Source organism: Xenopus laevis, chromosome 9_10S (genome assembly GCF_017654675.1).
Source record: "Xenopus laevis strain J_2021 chromosome 9_10S, Xenopus_laevis_v10.1, whole genome shotgun sequence".
NCBI classification, from domain to species: domain Eukaryota; kingdom Metazoa; phylum Chordata; class Amphibia; order Anura; family Pipidae; genus Xenopus; species Xenopus laevis.
In genome coordinates, this window is record NC_054388.1 from 9,900,657 (window position 1) to 9,920,619 (window position 19,963).

At 40.7% G+C, this 19,963-nt stretch overlaps 1 protein-coding gene across 3 annotated transcripts in view; it reads right to left on the reverse strand.

The window, feature by feature from the left end:
• Positions 1–19,963, reverse strand: part of ripor3.S (RIPOR family member 3 S homeolog) — a 98,363-nt gene that overhangs the window by 45,800 nt on the left and 32,600 nt on the right. For all 3 annotated transcript variants that reach the window (XM_018238171.2, XM_018238170.2, XM_018238169.2), the window contains exons 2-6: positions 6,941–7,059; positions 4,926–5,072; positions 1,748–1,826; positions 917–940; positions 150–203 (exon numbers count right to left, since the gene is read on the reverse strand). In XM_018238171.2, the coding sequence (XP_018093660.1) occupies positions 150–203; positions 917–940; positions 1,748–1,826; positions 4,926–5,072; positions 6,941–7,044 (408 nt within the window). In that variant the 5' untranslated portion in view covers positions 7,045–7,059. The remainder of the gene's footprint in view (positions 1–149; positions 204–916; positions 941–1,747; positions 1,827–4,925; positions 5,073–6,940; positions 7,060–19,963) is intronic.

Below are 19,963 nucleotides of genomic sequence, written 5' to 3' on the forward strand. Positions count from 1 at the left end.
GAACCCCTCAGTGCCTTCTAATATCCTTATCATTTACAGTAGGGGGTACATTATCCCTTATAATACATGAGTGATACTCAAAGTTCCCTGTATAACTCATCCTGTAGCCTTGTGCCTTTATATGGTCAAAAACCCCTCAGTGATCTTACCTTGCTAATGTGAAATTCCAGCTTGCGGATGTGCCGTTCAATTAAACGTATCTCCTTTAGGAATGAAGAGAAGAGAGTGAAGCAAGCATGAAGAGAGAGAAGAAGCAAAGGATTGATCACATATACAAGTGAATTATGGAAAGAAGTATATTGGGAAGATACCTAGAAGGAGGGGACACAAAGAAAAGAAAACTGAAGGTGGACATAAGTAAAATATATATATATATATATATATATATATATATATATATATATATATATATATATATATATATATTATAGGATAAATACAGCTTTCCTGCAGTTGTAGGAGGGCCCACCTTAGTACAGGAATTTACTCATATGTTAAATTTAATCAGAACACTTGGACAATATGGCAGCAAGGTCATCAGAGAAGAGAACCCCAGGACAGTGCACTTTTTGAACAAGAGGAGCACGGGCCTGTGGTTGGAAGTAGCTAGAATCACTTGGCTCCCAAAGATTCCTAATGAAGGGGGCATGATAAAAGGATAAAGGAAAGTCAGCGCTAACAGACTGTGAAAAGTTACAGGAATATCAGGCGGCATTATAACTATACACCAATGTGATATATATTGAGGGACAGATATAGGAAAGAGCCATGTGCTCTGCATCTTCCCCTGGGCTGATGTATTTACATGACTGGATGAGGTTTTACACACACCAGGAGGGAGACAGGATTCCACACAACTGGAAGTTAATAGGAAGAGCGAGAAATGAGAGAAAATAGCAGAACGGAGCAAAATTACCTTGTCGAGGTCATAGAAATAGGCCTGAAACAATAAAAACCTGTCAGTTCATTCTCCAATAGATTCCTATCATATAGATGCGCTACAACTCAAGACTGGAACAGTCTCAGAGCAAATATACAATCCAAACACTGATATACTGAGCCAATGAGAGGGGGGAACTAAAAATAAAATATCACCCAAGCATTTTGTTTCCCTGTCGGAATAAGAGCGTCACCCCATTAAAGTTGCAGCACTAGGCACATACCAAAGGATTATTATTTAGCAAAAAAGTAAATTTTTTATCAAATCAGCATATTAAAAATAGTACATAATGACCCACCTTACGCGTTTCGTACCCTCTGGTACTTAATCATAGGTGAAACGCGTAAGGTGGGTCATTTTTGTCTGTATGTACTATTTTTAATATGCTAATTTAATAAAAAATTTACTTTTTATAATCAACAGCTCATCAGTTATTTTTGCTAAATAATAATTGAGGGTGCCCTTGGGACTGAGGCAAAATCCTGGAACTTTGTTGCCTGGTGTGGACAGGCAAATTAGACCGCCTTCACTATATATTTTCTTTATTACATACCAGAGGATGCCTACATAGAAAATGCAGTTCTGGTTCTGATCAATCCAATAGATGCATGATATTTATTTTCAGGATAGTTTTTTCCCTAATGACTAACAGTTAATTTACCGACACATACTAATGATTCTGTAGCAGAGCTATGGCATCACTAAGTGCCAGAGAAATCTCAGACATGTTGCAATCTCATTTAATGGATACGACCTCACTGGCGCCCAATAATTTTACATGTTTTACTAAAAGTCATTCCATCTTACCAGCCTGGAGTTTCTTTTAATGTCTTTCTGTTGGCCGGCCAGGAAATCCAGCTGTGTTTGGTGTTCTTCAAGGTATTCACTGCAAAAATATGTCAAGTACATTACTGTAACTATATATATATATATATATATATATATATATATATATATATATATATATATATATATATATATATATATATATATATATATATATATATGAATATGTAGTTAAGAGCACTCACGGGTATTGTGAAAAAGGCTTTTATTGGAGTATTACACTCTACCCCACATCAACACGTTTCGGTTCTCTTTGAACCGTCGTCAGGATGCCATATATATATATATGCAACAGAATAAAAAAACTACTTTTTACATATGGGAGTGCTGGTTCTTCGCAGAATTTGAATATATATATTTTAACCGTGCACCCCAGCAGAAGAAAACTCCATTGGAGTGCATCAGAGTGCGGATACTCATTGGAACCAATATATATATATATATATATATATATATATATATATATATTATATATATATATATATATATATATATATATATATATATATATATATATATATATATATATATATAGACAAATACAAGAGTCCTCTGCACTCAACAAATGCATATCCAATGTTTCGGTCCCCATTGGGACCTTTCTCAAGGATGAGCAAGGTCCGAAACGTTGGATATGCATTTGAGAATAAAACACAACACGATTTTCACGAAAAAACCTTGGAGTGCGGGTCCATTTATCATGTTGTATATATGTATATATATATATATATATATATATATATATATATATATATATATATATATATATATATATATATATATATATATATATATATATATATATATATATATATATATATATATATATACGAATGGTACACACTCTGTCTCCGACTTCCACTTCCCGGGTGCTTGGCCAAGCGAATATTTATAACTGTTCAAGAGGGACCAGCACACCAGTTTCTTTAAAGTCACCAAAATATTTATTACAACATCACTGTGCTTCCAACGTTTCGGCCCACATTGGGGCCTTTATCAAGGATAAAGTGCTTAGTGATACATCAACAATTTAAATATCCATAAAACCTCCAAAAAGGCACCTTTTTGGAGGGTTGTATGGGTATTTAGCTGCTTGGGGTTCAGGCTGTGAGGCTATATTAGCTGGGTGCTGCCCTCAAACAAAAGACTCAATTAGCCAGACATAGGATATAAATTATGTTACAACTCCCAAGGGGCAAAAACACTGGCAAAATGCCCCTGGAATTCACAGCAACCAGTCAGATGTCTGCTGTCGCTGCACAAAATCAGTAAAAGCCGACTGCTGATTGGTTCAGGAATTGGGTAAACTTTGCCTGAGCTCGCGTGTATGCCTTATAATGGCCATTACAGATTTTCCAAAATACAAATGGCTCTTGTTTAGTTCCAAAAGGAGGTGTGACGCTATACCTACATTACTACGGTCTGGGCCTTCATAATGGAAGGTAAACTGTGGCTGGCCAGCTAACTACTGTGTGTGTGTAAGGGTGGAATATATGCAAAAATGAAGCGACTGGGTCATCTATGGGACTCTGTCTGTAGTACAATAAAAATTCATTCTCTTTGTTCCTGTATACTCATATCTGAGTGGGCTATGATTTAGAAAAATCAGGGGGCAGCTTATAAGTTTCAAGCCGCCCTTTCCAGTTTAACTTTTTATTGGCCCCTATGGTGCCTACAGTGTTCCTTGCATGTGGTGTTTGCTCACACAAAGCACAAAGTAAATGTTTAAAATAAACGCAGATGAGCTGGAAGAACGTCGTCAAACAGGGCACTTGTTCCTGCCGTCTTGCCCAAAGACCTAATCTGAGTTTGCTTAATTTACCATAACTGAGTACCCCACAGAGACAATGGGGCAGATTCACTAAAGTGTGAAGTGGCCGACACTATCGAAAAATTCGCCAGAAATCTCATCCACAGGGACTTCGCCAATTTACTATGAAGCGTAGACGACAATTCGCTATCGTTCGTTCACACCCTATCGCCAAGTGACTTTTCGTTCTAGTGAACGATCGATCACTAAGATGCAAATTTTACAGAATGTTACCTCCTTCGCCAGAGTTTACTTCGCCAACTCAGACCAGGCGAACTGATAAAACAAAGCTACATCCTCCTCAATCTTATGTCAGTGACATCATATCCTGTTTGCCAGAAATGCATTAAAGTTGTAAAAAAAACGCTGGTGACTTTTCTTTTTTAAAGCATTGCCTTCAAAAGTCCAAACTATTAGAGAATTTTGTGTTAACATTTTCTTTTCAGACATTTGAGGGTCATGCCACATTTGATTTAGGGTGGGCTCATGTCTAGGGCATTAGAGGATCTCTTTTGTCTTTATTTTGCTTCCTTGGACATTTGTAATAATAAGTGGCCACTTCAAGCATTTGCACCAACATCTCTAATAAAGACATATATATGACCTATATGTACCCACCCTATTCAAATTGACCAAACCGTAAGTGTACTAACGAAGTTTTGCTAAGCAGAAATGAACGCTAGAGAAAGTTTTCTATGATATACTCGCGCTGACGAATTAACACTAGAGAAACTTCTCCAGCGTTCTGCTGCCGAGATGCAACTTCACATTTTAGTGAATTAGCGTAGCGGTAGCGAATTTGCGCCTGGCGAAGAGGCGCGAAGTTTGGCGAATCCTTCGATGGCGAAAATTCATCCCTTTAGTGAATTTGCCCCAATGACTATAAGGAAAGAGCAGCTGCTCTCTCAATGTAACATGACTGCACTAAAAAGCTTAGATTGTAAGCTCTATAGGGCAAGCTCCTCCTTCCTACTGTGTCTTTTTGCACACAGCACTACATTTCGGTAGATTTATACTATTTATTATTACTGTCCTTATTAGGCTTGTCCTGTGTGCATCTCTACTTTGTACAGTGCTGCACATTCATATAGCTCTTTATAAATAAAGTTACATACATACAAAAGATATGAATGAATGATTGTGGGCCTAGGGAGACCAGTCAGGACAGGATCACATCAAAACACTGGTGTTTTCCTCACACCACAGGACGGCACTCATTCTTTCATGCACTGTGTGTGTAAGCAAGCGTGTGTATTTATTTTCATACAAATGTAATCTTCCAATGAATTACATTCACATGGACAAACGTAAGGATTAGGCATTACATACTTCAAGCCTTTCCTTAGAGCCTCAAATATCTTCTTGACTTGGTGCGGATGTGGGTCCAGTCGGATTGACCCCTTGCGCAGAGAGGGATAGAGCTTGTCGGATTTTACCGATACTTTGGACCTCACCGAGCTTCTGCGGAGTGACTGTCTGTTGGACAAAAAAGTTTGGATCGCTCAATGCATACAGACTTTCTAAATCCATATGTACTAAAACACATGCTTAAGCCTCTGTATACTTTATGGACAGACCATTTTTCATATTCACACCCCATATCCCCTTTAGATAATCTTCTAGGCTTTATAGAATGCAGACACAGTGGCCATTAAAGGCAACTGCTTTATATATCTTTAAATCAGCATCAAATGGAAAAGAAGTCACTTTCCCTTCCATTCCTTCTAACAGAGTCTGGAGAACCCGTTACATGATTCATGTTTCTACATAATGTCCCATAGATCATTTCCTAGAGGTTTCCTGGCTGGCCGGGCAGTTTATTGTTTTTACAGACTTCACGCTGAGCATCAATCTGCAATATTTCTCTCCAGCCCACTGGACATTACTTCATACAGAGCTTTGTCATATCAGCAAGTTGTCTGCCATGTGCAGCTTAATCAGAATATCAATCAAGAGTGTTCTGCCTCAATATGATTAACATATTAACCATTACTCATTACTATCTCCTTTTTTTTTTTTATTTTTTTATAAATGTTAGTATTCATGAGTATTCAAGAATGAACCAATGAACAAACTTTCTATTTAAGATATATTATTGTCTCTAAAAGCTACAGATACTGATAGCTAGAATCTCAGCCACAAAGCAGGGCGGGACTGCTGCTTCCAATGGGGATCAGATAGGATTTGTGCAGTCACTGGGACAGAATGCTCTGTTATACAGATAGCTAGAATCTCAGCTGCCATAAAGCAGGACAGGACTGCTGCTTACAATGGGGATCACATAGGATATATGCAGCCACTGGGACAGAATGCTCTGTTATACAGATAGCTAGAATCTCAGCCATAAAGCAGGACAGGACTGCTGCTTACAATGGGGATCAGATAGGATCTGTGCAGTCACTGAGACAGAATGCTCTGTTATACAGATAGCTAGAATCTCAGCCATAAAGCAGGGCAGGACTGCTGCTTACAATGGGGATCAGATAGGATCTGTGCAGTCACTGGGACAGAATGCTCTGTTATACAGATAGCTAGAATCTCAGCTGCCATAAAGCAGGGCAAGACTGCTGCTTACAATGGGGATCAGATAGGATCTGTGCAGTCACTGGGACAGAATGTTCTGTTATACAGATAGCTAGAATCTCAGCTGTCATAAAGCAGGACAGGACTGCTGCTTACAATGGGGATCAGATAGGATCTGTGCAGCCACTGGGACAGAATACTCTGTTATACAGATAGCTAGAATCTCAGCCATAAAGCAGGGCAGGACTGCTGCTTACAATGAGGATCAGATAGGATCTGTGCAGCCACTGGGACAGAATGATCTGTTATACAGATAGCTAGAATCTCAGCCATAAAGCAGGGCAGGACTGCTGCTTTGTGGAGTAAAAGGAATAGGACACAAGAATATGTGTAGCAAGAAATGCAGTCTAGCATGTTCTATATTTTTTATTTTAAGCCTATCACTTGTACTAGACATCACACATTATTTTCAGGCTCAGATAAAGAGAGTATATTTGCAGATAAGTCACAGATTATACACTAGCACTCTTTAATGAGAACACCTGCAAAAAGGACTGCAATATCTTACAAGGTGCTCTCAGTGTCCCCATACAGAAGCAATGGAGAAAGGGAAAGCTTTATAAGAAACTGAAAAAAGGAGACTTTATGGGCCCCAGACTCCATCAATCACATCAATTTCCATCAAGAACATTTATGTGGATCCAATAAAATAAAATGAAAAACTATCACGCTGGCTGTAATCTTTTCCAGGGCTGAACGTCTCAGGAACAGACATTTACAGCAGAGGAAAACTGGGCTGGCAATCAAATTGTGTTACTTACGAGGTCTTTCGGACTTGTAACGTGCTAAAGCCAGCAAAGGACCTGCTCCTGCCGACTCCTCCGAGGCCGTCGCTGGGAGAACTGAACCTGAGCTTCACTGACATGGTAGCCAGCAACTCCTACAATAAAAGAGAATTGTTTAAACCTTGTGAAGGTTGAACTGTTCCCTTTAGGTAGGCTTCCGAAAGTCTTGGTCAGCACCTACCTATTAAGGGGGAACTATTACGAAAATGAAAATTTAATATAAGTTTCGCACTGAAAGTTTCTAAATACTTTCCTAGCACATGAATTAGAGCTCACTCAAATAACTGATTCCATTACAAACAAAATCTAACAAAATAACTGCCTTTTGCACAAATCCTGCATGTAGAGAGACATGATGTCTGGTGATTTTAATAGAGTGAGCTCTAATACATCTTCTAGGCAAGGAGTGCCCATACTTTAGGAACGCAGGGTCTACTTTTAGCGATGTTGTCCCAGTATGATCTACATCCAAAATATCATTCTGTTCCATGGAAAATATTACTTAAATATTAAATTGATTTATAAGAGAATATATATTTCTATATTTATCGACTATTTCTTATGTAGCTTTAACATAACAAATATCTGAATGAAAAGAATAAAACAGAAGGGTAATTTAGACAAGGTGTTTGTTGACAGTGCCTTGAGATCTACTGATCACCAACTAAAGGTCTACTGGTAGATCCCGATCTACCTTTTGGACACCCCTGTTCTAGGCAAAAGGAAACCCCAACTGCTGCATGAAGACAGAATGAAAAAAAACAGATGTGGGAGAGAGGGATAGTGAAGATAAGCTTGATTATTTCAGACACAGTCCAGAATATTTAATTGATATAATTGAAAGTTTCTTATTTAAATATGCTGAAGCGTATATTAAATTTTACTTTTCCCAATAGTTCCCCTTTAAGTTCCCAGAAGAATAGTGCAGTGCCACTGACACCACAGTGAGGGACAGCCACCATAAGAAAGATATGAAGCTTGGGTGGACAACACTAAGAGGATAGGGTGGATATTCTTTTTCATGAGACTGCTGTACCTTTGGGCTAATACAGTAATACCTATACACAGGTGTAGGTGTCAAGCCTAGTATTGTCTTGGGCTTTTGTTGGATTCCCAATCCAGTGTTGATTCTGTAGCCATAGTGTTGACCTGATGATGTCAGCCAACTGACCAAATCTAGTTAAAGGCATCATTTTAAGAAGGAGCCCACAAGACTGGTTGGGATGAGGTGATACTAGTAGAGAAAGGCATGCCAGTATAGAAGAAGTATGGGTGGGAGGTATAGCTCATTGTGTACACACACACAGTAAAGGTATGGGATTCGTTATCTGGAAACCAGTTAGTTATCCAGAAAGCTCCAAATTATGGAAAGGCTGTCTCCCACAGACTTCATGTTATCCAAACAATCCAAAGTTTTAAAAATGATTTCCTTTTTCTCTGTAATAATAAAACAGTAGCTTGTACCTTACCCAAACAATAATATAATTAATCCTTATTGGAAGCAAAACCAGCCTATTGGCTTTATTTAATGTTTACCTGATTTTCTAGTAGACTTAAGGTGGCCATACATAAAAGCTGCCGCCAAGTCCCGTGTATGGGGCCCCCCCGACAGGCTTCCCCCGATCGAGATCTGGCCGAAAGTCGGGCAGATCTCGATCGGATGGGACAAAAAATCCTGTCGGATCGCGGCCGCATCTGTTCGTTGATGCGGGCCTGCGATCCGACCCCCAATCCCATTCGTTAGGATCCGATCGTTGGGCCCTAGGGCCCACGATCGGATCAGCCCGATATTGCCCACCTCAAGGTGGTCATATCGGAGAGAGATCCACTCGTTTGGCGACATCGCCAAACGAGCGGATCTATCCGTGTATGGCCACCTTTAAGGTATGGAGATCCAAATTATGGAAAGATCCATTATCTGGAACCCCCAGGTCCCGCGCATTCTGGATTAACAGGTCCCATACCTATATATAAAGACTGAAAACTACTGTATAGTGATGGACGCTCTATCCAAAGGGTCTGAAATGTGATTCAAGGGGGAGTCGAGGGTTTAAATAGTAGAGCGTGTGCAGTGAGTGAGGCAGATGAGTTTGCCAGCTGTGTTTCCTATAGACTAGACGCAGGATGCAGGCAAAGCTCCTTTCTATACACATTTGTATTTTTTTTATTATTATTCCTCTCCTGGCAGGTCCTAGACATTTTTTAGACCAAATCACAATAGTGATAAAGCCATTTCTATTAACCAAACAATAATTATTTCATAGGAGTACTTTTCAGGTTGGACCCACGCCAAAGTGTTTAAAACGCTGCAAGTGCACAGCTTGTAAAGACATTTATAAGACATGAAAGACTCCGGAACAAGAGCGAGACGCAGCACGAGGTGCCAAATTTTGCGCAAACTGCCCTCTAATATTAAGCAAGACAGACGGAGCACTGCTTGGCCAACCTGCCTGCCTCTTCCATCTTCCTACACTAACCAGATCAGGCAGCAGTTATGTTATATTTAAATCCCAGCAGTCTGAACTGAATGTAAGTAGGCAAAGCTCGGATTCCTTTACCCACTGAGCACTGGGGCTGTCTGACCCAATTCCTGTTAGAATTCATGATAAAACACTTTAGCTGTGGGATAGCAGGTATAGTAGGGAGAGAATGGTGCCTATAGTAACAGTGGATAATAGTCTCTAGGAAGGGAGTGTGACTGTGGGATAGCAGGTATAGTAGGGAGAGATGGTGTCTATAGTAACAGTGGATAATAGTCTCTGGGAAGGGAGTGTGACTGTGGGATAGCAGGTATAGTAGGGAGAGATGGTGCCTATAGTAACAGTGGGATAATAGTCTCTGGGAAGGGAGTGTGACTGTGGGATAGCAGGTATAGTAGGGAGAGATGGTGCCTATAGTAACAGTGGATAATAGTCTCTGGGAAGGGAGTGTGACTGTGGGATAGCAGGTATAGTAGGGAGAGATGGTGTCTATAGTAACAGTGGGATAATAGTCTCTGGGAAGGGAGTGTGACTGTGGGAGAGCAGGTATAGTAGGGAGAGATGGTGTCTATAGTAACAGTGGATAATAGTCTCTGGGAAGGGAGTGTGACTGTGGGATAGCAGGTATAGTAGGGAGAGATGGTGTCTATAGTAACAGTGGTTAATAGTCTCTGGGAAGGGAGTGTGACTGTGCGATAGCAGGTATAGTAGTGAGAGATGGTGCCTATAGTAACAGTGGATAATAGTCTCTGGGAAGGGAGTGTGACTGTGGGATAGCAGGTATAGTAGGGAGAGATGGTGCCTATAGTAACAGTGGATAATAGTCTCTGGGAAGGGAGTGTGACTGTGGGATAGCAGGTATAGTAGGGAGAGATGGTGCCTATAGTAACAGTGAGATAATAGTCTCTGGGAAGGGAGTGTGACTGTGGGATAGCAGGTATAGTAGGGAGAGACGGTGCCTATAGTAACAGTGGATAATAGTCTCTGGGAAGGGAGTGTGACTGTGGGATAGCAGGTATAGTAGGGAGAGATGGTGCCTATAGTAACAGTGGATAGTAGTCTCTGGGAAGGGAGTGTGACTGTGGGATAGCAGGTATAGTAGGGAGAGATGGTGCCTATAGTAACAGTGAGATAATAGTCTCTGGGAAGGGAGTGTGACTGTGGGATAGCAGGTATAGTAGGGAGAGACGGTGCCTATAGTAACAGTGGATAATAGTCTCTGGGAAGGGAGTGTGACTGTGGGATAGCAGGTATAGTAGGGAGAGATGGTGCCTATAGTAACAGTGGATAGTAGTCTCTGGGAAGGGAGTGTGACTGTGGGATAGCAGGTATAGTAGGGAGAGATGGTGTCTATAGTAACAGTGGATAATAGTCTCTGGGAAGGGAGTGTGACTGTGGGATAGCAGGTATTGTAGGGAGAGATGGTGTCTATAGTAACAGTGGATAATAGTCTCTGGGAAGGCAGTGTGACTGTGGGATAGCAGGTATAGTAGGGAGAGATGGTGCCTATAGTAACAGTGGATAATAGTTTCTGGGAAGGGAGTGTGACTGTGGGATAGCAGGTATAGTAGGGAGAGATGGTGTCTATAGTAACAGTGGATAATAGTCTCTGGGAAGGGAGTGTGACTGTGGGATAGCAGGTATAGTAGGGAGAGATGGTGCCTATAGTAACAGTGGGATAATAGTCTCTGGGAAGGGAGTGTGACTGTGGAATAGCAGGTATAGTAGGGAGAGATGGTGTCTATAGTAACAGTGGATAATAGTCTCAGGGAAGGGAGTGTGACTGTGGGATAGCAGGTAGAGTAGGCTGACATTCTTCCATCCTGGCAAATGATTGGTCAAGCATTAAGAGTATTGCTTGGGTCTCTAAAAGATAATGTGGGAGGCCATTACATCTGCACAGCCAGCAGCTACTGGCTAAAATATAGAACACATAATTAGGGGAAAATAGAATGACATAGGTGTGTACTAGGAAACCGCTTACATTCTTAACAACTGCATGAATATATAAGAAGCAGAACATTCTAACCTTTTTTTTTAAGTTATTTTTTAAATTATATAGCAGAGCAGCATGCTTAGGGTTTAATTATATAAACACACTTTTTGTGCCAGACAGGGTTTGTATTCATGTATTTGGTCAAAGTCAGAAGAGCAGATACATCAGCACAGGTAGAATCCTTCACAAGACTAGAGGTGGAACAAGAACACAGGTTTATCAACTGAGCCACTTGGATGGGTCTATTTATAAAGACATATCAAGTAGCACAGGAGAATAAGTTAGTAATACAAAGGGGCAACAGCCAGAAAGGGGTGTCAGTAATACATGGGTGGGCATTCTTTAACACAAAGGCTAACAGTCAGCAACACAAAGGCAAATAGCAGTGATCCCCAACCAGTGGCTCATGAGCAACAAGTTGCTTACCAACCTCTTGGTTGTTGCTCTCAGTCACCTCAAAGCAAGTGATAATTTTTGAATGTCAGTATTGGAGGCAAGTTTTGGTTGCATAAAAACTAGTGGTACTGCCAAACAGCCTCCTGCAGGCAGCCAGTCTGCATAGGGGCTACCAAATAGAAAATCACAGCCCTTATCTACAGATACTTTTTTCATGCTTTTGTTGCTCCCCGGTTCTTTTAACATTTGAATGTGGCTCATGGGTAAAAAAGGTTGGGTACCCATGGCCAATAGATAGACAACAGTCCGCAACACAAAGATGCAACAGTCAGCAACACTGGGGGGAACAGTCAGCAACACAAAAAGACAACAGTCCGCAACACAAGGGGGAACAGTCAATAAAAGGTAAGACCAGTCAGGAGCAAATATTAGAAAGATTTGTCAGAATTATTAACCACTTTATGAATCTGAACCCGATCCCCATGAGATACAGAGAGAATATTTTGAAGACCGTGCAACTTAGTTAAATCCTGAATTTAGAACCAAGAAGCCAGCTTTCCACGACACTGTGTATATGTACTGGCACAGAACCAAAAAAGCAGAAAAAGATTACGATGCAGTGATTATTCATAAATACCCTGGACCTGGGGCAGTTCTCAGAAAACAACAGCACCGTCCCGGGGGTTTCAGGTAAGTAATTATAATCACTGGAGGTGTGTCTAACATTTCTCACCCTCCAGTGGTTTTTCTCTTTCCTTCCCCTTTAGGGTCAGGGCACACGCTCAAATTTGGGGAGATTAGTCGCCCGGCGACAAATTACTTCTTCGGGGCGATTAATCTCCCCAAACTGTCTCCAGCCAGCTAGAATGTAAATCGCCGATGGGATGGCACTCGTAGCACCTCGTTTTCCGTAGTCGGCCGAAGTTTCCTCATGAAGCAACTTCGGAAAACGAAGGGATCCGTGTGCTATCCCATCGGCAATTTACATTCTAGTTGGCGGGAGGCAGTTAGGGGGGGATTAGTCGGCCCGAAGAAGAGGAGATGTCGCTGTGCGACTAATCTGCCTGTGTGCCCTGACCCTTAGGACATACCTAATTTATTCTAGGTTTAACAGAAGTAATCCTTTCCGTGTGAGATTTTTCAATTACAAAGAAGAGACCAGGGTTTATTTTATACGCCGGCTAATTCCAGATGCTTCTGTTGATGTAACCGTATCCTTCAAACAACAAAGAAGGATTAGGTGAGGTACTCCGTTTCACTCAGTAGCTTTTCCTCAATTCATCAAACTGCAATAACGAAGAGGAACAAGTAAATATTTGTACAGATTCCAAAGAAAAGTGATAAACTACCCCGGTTGCTTATGTTAAAAGACACTCAGCAGGGATAGAAAATGATTTAGACGGTTTACATCAATCCTCAGTAGTTCCTCGGATACTTATACAGCTTGCTGAGGTAACCGGTGGCTATAGGCATGGCACTGAATGGCACTTATTTCTAGTTTAGGATTTTTATAGCCTGGGATGATACAGTATCAGAAACATCAATGAATATCATACAATCTCCTTGCATTCTGAGGAGAAACTCATAACCAGACAGAAGGTGCCGCTCACACTGTGTAAACTCCTCATACAGCAGCCATCTTGGGACGCGCCATGTGCCCTGCGGGGGTTTCACTATAAACTTGAGCTGGGCAAACTCAGCTGCACACACATATACAACTTATAGAAGAGGAGAAATGAACATTTTAGAACAGAAGAGGACACTTTTCCATGGACAGTGACAGAGCTCTTACCCTCTCTCACAGATACACTGGGGATAGACCAGACCATTTGTCAGTCTTCACTGGGGGGTTTAGGAAGAGCCCATTACAGAGATACAGACTCAAGAATGAATTCAGTCTATGATTTTAAACGAATAGGTTTAACTTCTGTCAGAAATCACTTCCGACCTGGTTTGGTTCTAATAAACGATTACATTAACAAGTTTACATGCTGGTCAGCGTGTTGGTACAGCCCAAAGGTTTCCCTATCAAATCAGAAATATCTGGTGAGGATTCTCAGGAGTAAATTCACTGTGTTACGTAATACACGCTCCCTGTATAAATCTCACTTTCATAGATTTCAAGGAGGTGCCGTCCTCTTCTGATTTCAAATGGAGGGGTCACTGACCCCAGCAGCCAAAAAATGATTGCTCTGTGAGGGGACAATTTTTTTGTTTAAAGCTTATCTTTCTATTTAGACCCTCCTCTATTCATATTCCTGTCTCTCTTTCAAACCACTACCTGGTTGCTAGGTTAGATTGGATACTAGCAACCAGATAGTGTCTGAAATTCCCAACTGGAAAGCTGAACCAAAACAAATTCAAATACCACAAATAATAATAATAAAAATATCATAAAAGAATACTGTTCTCATACAAAACATGTACAGGTATGGGATCTGGAAAACCATTATCCAAAAAGCTCTGAATTACGGAAAGGCTGCCTTCCCATAGACTCCATTTTATCCAAATAATCCATATTTTTAAAAATGATTTTCTTTTTCTCTGTAATAATAAAACAGTACCTTGTACAGGTAGATCCATTATCCGGAAGCCTGTAATCCAGAATGCTACGGAAAGACCATCTGCCATAGACTCCATTTTATACAAATAATAATAAATTGTTACTTTTTCCTTTTTCTCTGTAATAATAAAACAGTAACTTTTAATTGATCACAACTAAGATTTAATTAATCCTTATTGGAAGCAGAACCAGCCTATTGGCTTTATTTAAAAGGGGTGGTTCACCTTTAAGTTAATTTTAAGTAAACTTTTCAATTGGTCTTAATTATTTATTTTTTATAGGTTTTTTTTTCATTTGCCTTTTTCTTCTGACTCTTTCCAGCTTTCAAATGGGGGTCACTGACCCCATCTAAAAACAAATGTTCTCTGAAGCTACAATATTTTTGTTTTTGGGACTTTTTAATGTCTATTTAGGCCTCTCCTATTCATATTCCAGTCTCTTATTCAAATAAATGCATTGTTGCTAGGGGAATTTGGACCCTAGCAACCAGATGGCTAAAATTGTAAACTAGAGAGCTGCTGAATAAAAAGCTAAATAACACAAATAATACAAATAATAAGAAATGAATGCCAATTGCAAATAGTTTCAGAATATCACTCTCTACCTCAAACTAAAAGTTAACTTAAAGGTGAACAACCCATTTAATGTTTACATGATTTTCTAGGAGACTTACGGTATGAAGATCTAAATTACAGAAAGATCCCTTATCCGGAAAACCCCAGATCCCGAGCATTCTGGATAACAGGTCCCATACCTGTACTTTATCCCAACTAAGATATAATGAATCCTTATTGGAAGCAAAACCAGCCTATTGGGTTTATTTAAGGTTTACATGATTTTCTGGTAGACAATATATGGAGATCAAAGTTACAGAAAGATCTGTTATCTAGAAAGCCCCAAGTCCTGAGCATTCTGGATAATAGGTCCCATACCTGTACATGAATTCTTTATACATGCAATGGGTGTGGCTCATATAGAGGGAGTGGCATAGTGCTTTTACTACAGTGTCCCAAAGGGCACAATCCATTTAGTTGATGGGCACATGTCCAACACTGCACTGTAATGACTTCGATGCAGCAGGGTATATTTTATACTGACCATAGAAACGTGCAGATGAATATTGTCAGCTCCAGTATCGAAATAGTCAAGATACACAGAACACCAAACAGACACACTAGAGCAGGGCTGCCCAACTGAAGGCTGAAAAGCAATGGATTTTTATGGTCCCCACCCTACCCTGCCTTATAGGGGTCAGCAGAATTCTTTATATCGCAGCATCATTTTAATAGGATCATTTGTTAATAATAATTTGTACCATATGGAAAATGTAATAAAAGGATGGAAATGTACTGTGTGGAATTAGGCAAAAGTCAGTAATAATCATATAATATCCTGCTGGCACAGCGTCAGACTGGGGGCTCTGGGGCTGCCACCTCAGGGGCCAACTCCCCAGTAAAGTAACTACACCCAGGGTTGGACTGGAGCATTGGGGGAGTGGGTCTGGGTCAGCGGGGGCCTATGAGGGCCGGGCCCACCGTGTTTTTTCCCGGTGTACCGCCAGCCCAGTCAGACCCCGACTACACCACACGGGGCCAACCCTGGCCCCTCACCCCCGACAGCCACAAGCCCCCTCCACCCCTGGGCCCCCTTCCTTCCCAGCAGCAACCCCCCTTCCACCCCTGTGCAAATGAAGAGGTAAGGGTGCAGCACTGGGCCGCAAGGCTGGGGCCCACCGGGTTTTTCCTTTCAGACCAGTCTGGGCCATTATTTTTTGGCCTCTCTTTGCCATGCCCCCTGTTATACCCATCTCAAACATTATTGAATTCAGCATCATCTTAGACATTATTAAAGGAAACCGATACCCCCCGAACAATGTAGGTCTCTATAAAAAAAGATATTGCATAAAACAGCTCATGTGTAAAACCCTGCTTCATGTAAATCAACCATTTTCATAATAATTTTCTAGTAGTATGTGCCATTGGGTGATCCTAAATAGAAAATTATCAAATATTAAAAAATAAGGGCCGTCCCCTGGGATCGTAGGATTCACAGTGCACACAAACAAACCATACTTGTTAGGTCACATGAGCCAATTAGCAGACAGAGTTCTGTCTTTTGCTTCCACACTTATAAACCATTTTCATAATAATATACATTTTTAGCAGTATGTGCCATTGGGTAATCCTAAATAGAAAATTGCCATTTTAAAAAATAGGGGTTGACCCTGGGATCATATGATTTACAGTGCACACAAACATACCAAACAAACTATACTTGTTAGGTCACATGAGCCAAAGTTCTGTCTTTTGCTTCCTCACTTCTTCCTGTTCCAGTTAGAGCTGCAGTATTTCTGGTCAGGTGATCTCTGAGGCACCACACAGACCATCACGAAATGGTGGTTCAAGACAAGAGATGAAAAAGGATAATATTTGCTTAAATATATATTCCAGTTGGATAAGATTCTTTAATATGCCACTTAATTTGTTATAAATCGGTTGCTCACGTATTCATTTTGGGGGTATAAGTTTTTGTTTAAAGGGTGCGCTAAGGAATCTGATTTGCAGCTCAAGTGAAACATGAGAATGTGTTTGTCTCTCTATGGCACAGTGTTGATGTGTCCTGCCATTAGCGCAGCACTGGGGTAAGATACAGGCTGAAGAAGTTTGCTTCTCTGTGCGTGGGAGGGATAAGGACCCTAAACACAAGCAAATGAGGAATTTAAAAAAAAGTGTACAGCTGTCAAAACAGGCATTTCATTAAAATAAGGGACCCGCATAAAACAGGAAACTACGGTAGGCCGCTAAAGGCTAAGTTTAAAAGCAAAATTCTATGGAATAAACTAAACATGTCCCTTTTATAAGTTATGGCAAACAAACCTGTAAAGGTCACAATAATTCAAATTTAATTACAAACACGCACAGGAAAAAAAGAACTATAACATTCTGCAGCATCTGGGGCACGGGGGGGGGGGGTTGAGCTTCTGGTGAAATACTGGAATATATTTCTAATCCAAAAAGAGACAAATATTGCCCAAGACTGTTGCCTATTAGACCAATTATGCAACTAGGCACAAAACTAGCTTTTTATTACTTATATGCTTGATTTATATAGCACTGACATAAAGCGATGGGCGAATTTCTCCCGTTTCACTTCACCGGAAAATTCGATAATTTCCTGCGAAATGGTGAAAAATTAGTGAAACACAGAAATTGACGCCCACGCTGATTTTGACACCTCGTGGGAGTTTTGGGAATTTATTCGCCAGCTGCGAAACACGGAAAATCACGTGAATTCACAACAGGCAAATTTATTCACCAATCACTACTGACATACATTGTATTTGCAGATATTTTACCTTTTTCTCATCAGTGGAGCTGACATTCTAAGGTCCATGTCTATCACATTCACACACACATTTAAGGGGAGGTTCACCGTTTAGAATGTTTTAGATTGGTCTTCATTTTTTTCTTTTTTTATAGGTTTTAAATGATTTCCCTTCTTCTTCTGACTCTTTCCAGCTTTCAAAAGGGACTCACTGACTCATTTATATACCATTGCTCTGTAAAGGCTACAAATGAATTATTATTGGCACTTTTTATTACTTATTTTTCTATTCAGAAAAATCCTAGTCAGAATCTCCTATTCATATTCCAGTCTCTTATTCAAATCAGTGCATGGTTGCTAGGGGAATTTGGACCCTAGCAACCAGATTGCAGAAATTGCAAACTTGAGAGCTGCTGAATAAAAAGCTAAATAACTTATAAAACACAAATAATGAAAAAATAAAACCAATAGCAAATAGTTTTGGAATATCACTCTCAACATTATACTAACTTAATTTAAAGGTGAACAACTTCTTTAACCTTTGCAGTTACAAGACGAAACAGCACCACCTTCCTTTTAAAATTAAAATGCCTTAATTGGAACCCTTTAGGGCATTACAGCAACGTTTCGGGTCACACCTGACCCTTTGTCAAGCTTGGTGAACAACTTCTTTAACCTGTCACATATCACAGTAGCACCCATTCTGATAAGCAGCAGTCCTGCCCTGCTTTATGGCTAAGATTCTAGCTATCTGTATAACAGAGCATTCTGTCCCAGTGGCTGTACAGATCCTATCTGATCCCCATTGTAAGCAGCAGTCCTGTCCTGCTTTATGGCTGATATTCTAGCTATCTGTATAACAGAGCATTCTGTCCCAGTGGCTGCACAGATCCTATCTGATCCCCACTGTAAGCAACAGTCCTGTCCTGCTTTATGGCAGCTGAGATTCTAGCTATCTGTATAACAGAGCATTCTGTCCCAGTGGCTGCACAGATCCTATCTGATCCCCATTGTAAGCAACAGCCCTGCTTTATGGCTGAGATTCTAGCTATCTGTATAACAGAACATTCTGTCCCAGTGGCTGCACAGATCCTATCTGATCCCCATTGTAAGCAGCAGTCCTGTCCTACTTTATGGCTGAGATTCTAGCTATCTGTATAACAGAGCATTCTGTCCCAGTGGCTGCACAGATCCTATCTGATCCCCATTGTAAGCAGCAGTCCTGTCCTGCTTTATGGCAGCTGAGATTCTAGCTATCTGTATAACAGAACATTCTGTCCCAGTGACTGCACAGATCCTATCTGATCCCCATTGTAAGCAGCAATACGGTCTCTAACTCTTAAAAGCCATTAACCGTATTAATCAGCAAAGAAAAAGGAAACCACTTTAAAACACTGTTATAAAAAGTGCACATATTGAGTAAGAGAGAGCACCAAGAAAGAGTGCATAGGTAAATGACACAGGAATATTAAGAGAAAACATGTTATTCCTGTAGCAGCTGTAACCCAGACAAAGTCACCTCCCTAATTAGCGCTCCGAGCCTCTGACAGCAGAACATGTTGGGGACGGGATGTACGTACCAGTACAGTATGAAGCCGACTCCACATTCCAATGTTTCAGCACACTAAATGCTTTGATAAAGCAACACAAGGTTCCAGCCCATTTTTATTGCTCTTTTCGGAGATATCCAACAGTAACAGTTTTCTTAAATTCCTGAGGTTCCCACGATTCTTCTCCCCTATCATATATTGTTTGTCTATGGAGTTCAACCCAGAGGCCAAAGGCTTTTCCCCACCATGACAGCGCACCCGAGATCACGCACAGAAGTTTGTTTATTATAAGGGAGAAGGAACAGATTACCCGAAATGTTGTTAACCCTTTAACTGATGGAAATGTTTATTTGTTTAACCCTGAGCTTATATGATAAAACAACTTCACATTCCTCAGTGTGCAGTAGAATAAAAAAACTAAATGTAGGGATGCCAACATCATGGCATCCTTGGGGGGATGTTGGGAACTGCAGTTCCTAATTCTTTTAAACAAGACAGCATTTGGAAATCACGGATATCAAACACCATATTGGTGGTGTAATATACCACCCGCCTTCCCATCTGGGCAGGGTCCATCTGTGGTTCTTCATTCTGTATGTACCACTCACCTTCCCCTCTGTCTGGGCAGGGTCCATCTGTGGTCTCTCATTCTGTATGTACCACGCACCTTCCCCTCTGTCTGGGCAGGGT